Source organism: Mandrillus leucophaeus, unplaced genomic scaffold, assembly GCF_000951045.1.
Source record: "Mandrillus leucophaeus isolate KB7577 unplaced genomic scaffold, Mleu.le_1.0 Scaffold54, whole genome shotgun sequence".
Lineage (NCBI taxonomy): Eukaryota > Metazoa > Chordata > Mammalia > Primates > Cercopithecidae > Mandrillus > Mandrillus leucophaeus.
The window spans coordinates 1,849,963-1,852,571 of NW_012105808.1; the positions used below are offsets into that span (position 1 = coordinate 1,849,963).

A 2,609-nucleotide genomic window follows, 5' to 3' on the forward strand; every position below is an offset into this window, starting at 1 on the left:
TCGAGGCCTGTTTGCCTGGGCAGCGAGGGCATTGTCCGCGTGGGGTAGGGACCGCTTTGGGTCCTAGGGAGCAGGGAAGGCCTCCCGATGGCAGACAGCCTCACCCCATCCTGCTCAGGGTTGCGCAGGGGTCCTTGCTGGGGCCTGGGTCCCAGTGAGCTCATGTTGCTCTGAAGGCAGAGACTGTACCCTCTCAGCCTCAGTGTCCCCAGGGTCCTGCCAGGTGTGTCTGCCTGGGCTTTGCTCTCACTGTGATCTCAGTTTACCCACAGAGTCATGGCAGCCCTGTCCTGAGCAAGCGTGTGGCCTGTCTGTGAAATGACAGCAGCCACTGGGCAGCGAGAGGCCCATGGCGCCCACAAGTGCTCAGGCGCCCGCCTGCTCCCAGGGAGCGCCCACTCCGAGGCTCTGTGGGCCCAGGTGAGCCTCCTCTGTGTGCCTCCCCCAGGGTTGCTGGTGGCCTACTGCCACAGGTTCGACATCCAGGTACAGTCCTCCAGAGTATACTTCGTGGCCTGCACCATCGGTAAGTGCCTCGGTCGAGCCCATGCTGGCCACTCCGGCTCCAGCCCGCCCCGACTCAGCCTCTGTCCTGACCCTGACCCCAACCCCAACCCTAACTCCAACTCTAACACCATAACCATGACACCCTAATCCTAAACCGTAACACCCTAACCCTAACCTCCGGCCGCTCTGGGAGCTGGTCTCGCGTGGCTGGGCCTGTGCCTGGGTCTGTGCCTGCATCCCCCTCTTTCTCATTCTCCCTGGGCCTGTGCCTCCTTCCCCCTCTTTCTCATTCTCCCTGGCTTCCGTTGTTCTGTTCTGTTCTTTTCCTTTTCTTTCCTGTTTTCCTCTTTTTGTCTTTTTCTTCTTTGCTTTGTCTTCTACTGTTTCGGTTGTTATGAAAGTGTTTATACAAAGTGCCGTTTTCTGTTGACCGACATTGTTTTAAGAAATGTCCCCCCACCACAGCCGGCCCTAAGAAGCTGTGGTGCTTTCTGGTTCACGGGCACGAGGGTGAGCCACTTCTGCCGAGCCATGCCCTTGACCCAGCCCTCCACATGGCTCCCTAACGTCCACTCCCAGGGCCAGGAGAGCTCAGGCTGGCCTGCAGTGCCCTTTGGTTGGTGGTGGTCCCCTCACCCCTGCTTCCTGCAGCTGCAGGTGACCCTGGCTTTCCCCTCGCCCTATTTTACCGTCTTCATGATTATCCTTTAAAATCATGGCTGAGGCCGGGCCCAGGGGCTCATGTCTGTGATCCCAGCACTCTGGGAGGCTGAGGTGGGGGGATTGCTTGAGCCCAGGAGTTCAAGACCAGCCTGGGCAACATAGTAAGACCCTGTGTCTGCAGAAGAATACAAAAATTAGCCAGGCATGGTGACATGTGCCTGTAGCCCCAGCTACTCGGGAGGCTGAGGTGGGAGGATCACTTGAGCCTGGGAGTTCAAGGCTGCAGTGAGTCATGATCGGGCCACTGCACTCCAGCCTGGGCAACAGAGTGAGACCCTGTCTCGAAAAAATAATAATAAAATGAAAGAAAAAATAAAAACACAGCAGCAGAGATTTCTCTCTCCTGAAGCATAATTTGTCAAGTTGTCCCTGTAATTCCTGAGATCGAAGCCACTGAGATTTTATAGGCGCCAGACCTCTCCGTTTGTCTCTGCGTCTGTCGATGATGGCTGATGGACACGTGGATGGTCTAAAATGGACCAATAGGGACGCTCCCTGTGGCATGGCGTGAGAAATACAGAGATGAGTGTTAGAAAAAGTGCCAGGAGCAGTGTGCTTGCTGGACACAGCGGCTCTTTTTTAAGAATGTTCTAGTAAAAAGTTAATTTTCTCAGAGCTTTATTTTGAAATTTTAAATGACAGTTGCAGGGTTGGTACAGAGAACTCCTGTGTGCCCCGTTCTCAGAGGGCCTGGTCATTTCCTCACATTCGCTTGATTCCGTTCTCTCTCTCTCTCTCCACACACTCACGCGCTCTCCCATGTACTCCACTTGGCCCTCCCTAGCCATGGGTTCCGCAGCTGTGGATTCCACCAGCTGTGGGTTGAAAATATTTGGGGAGAAGAAATTGCATCTGTACTGAACATACCCGGATTTTTTGGGCCGGTATTCCCTAAGCAGTGCCGTGGGACAGCCACTGCCCGTAGTGACGTCGTGTTTGTATTTGTAGGAACCTACAGGGATTTATGGTTCGGCAGGACGTGTGTGGGTTCTAGGCAGACACTGCACCAGTTTACGTCAGGGACGTGAGCAAGGGGGGTCCTGGCAGCCCTCCCCTGCGGGTGCCAAGGGTGGCCATGTGCGCGTTTGTGTACTTACACACATATATAAATCACAGGCTGTGTTCTCAGGGGACTGGGGCACCGCGCCGGTGGGGGGACACTGTGCCCCTTGACCCCAGACCTTTCACCGGGTGTCTCCTGAGAACATACTTGATGCGCCCCCAGCTCGGTGTCCAAGGGTTTTCTGGTCAGGCACAGGTTCACCTTTGGCTGATTTTCTCATTAGAGGTTCATAGAAACTGCATCCTGGACATGCCTTGCAGCCCCGTCCGCTATCACGTCTGCCTCCCGCTGTCCTGCAGCTGCCCGAGGCCTGCCC

The 2,609-nt window shown here is 55.6% G+C and overlaps 1 protein-coding gene across 1 annotated transcript in view; it reads left to right on the top strand.

Moving 5' to 3' along the window:
• The window catches only part of SPPL2B (signal peptide peptidase like 2B), a 95,934-nt gene that overhangs the window by 16,046 nt on the left and 77,279 nt on the right, over nucleotides 1-2,609 (top strand). The window contains exon 10 of the mRNA XM_011997481.1: nucleotides 421-526. Within this exon, the coding sequence (XP_011852871.1) occupies nucleotides 421-526 (106 nt within the window). The remainder of the gene's footprint in view (nucleotides 1-420; nucleotides 527-2,609) is intronic.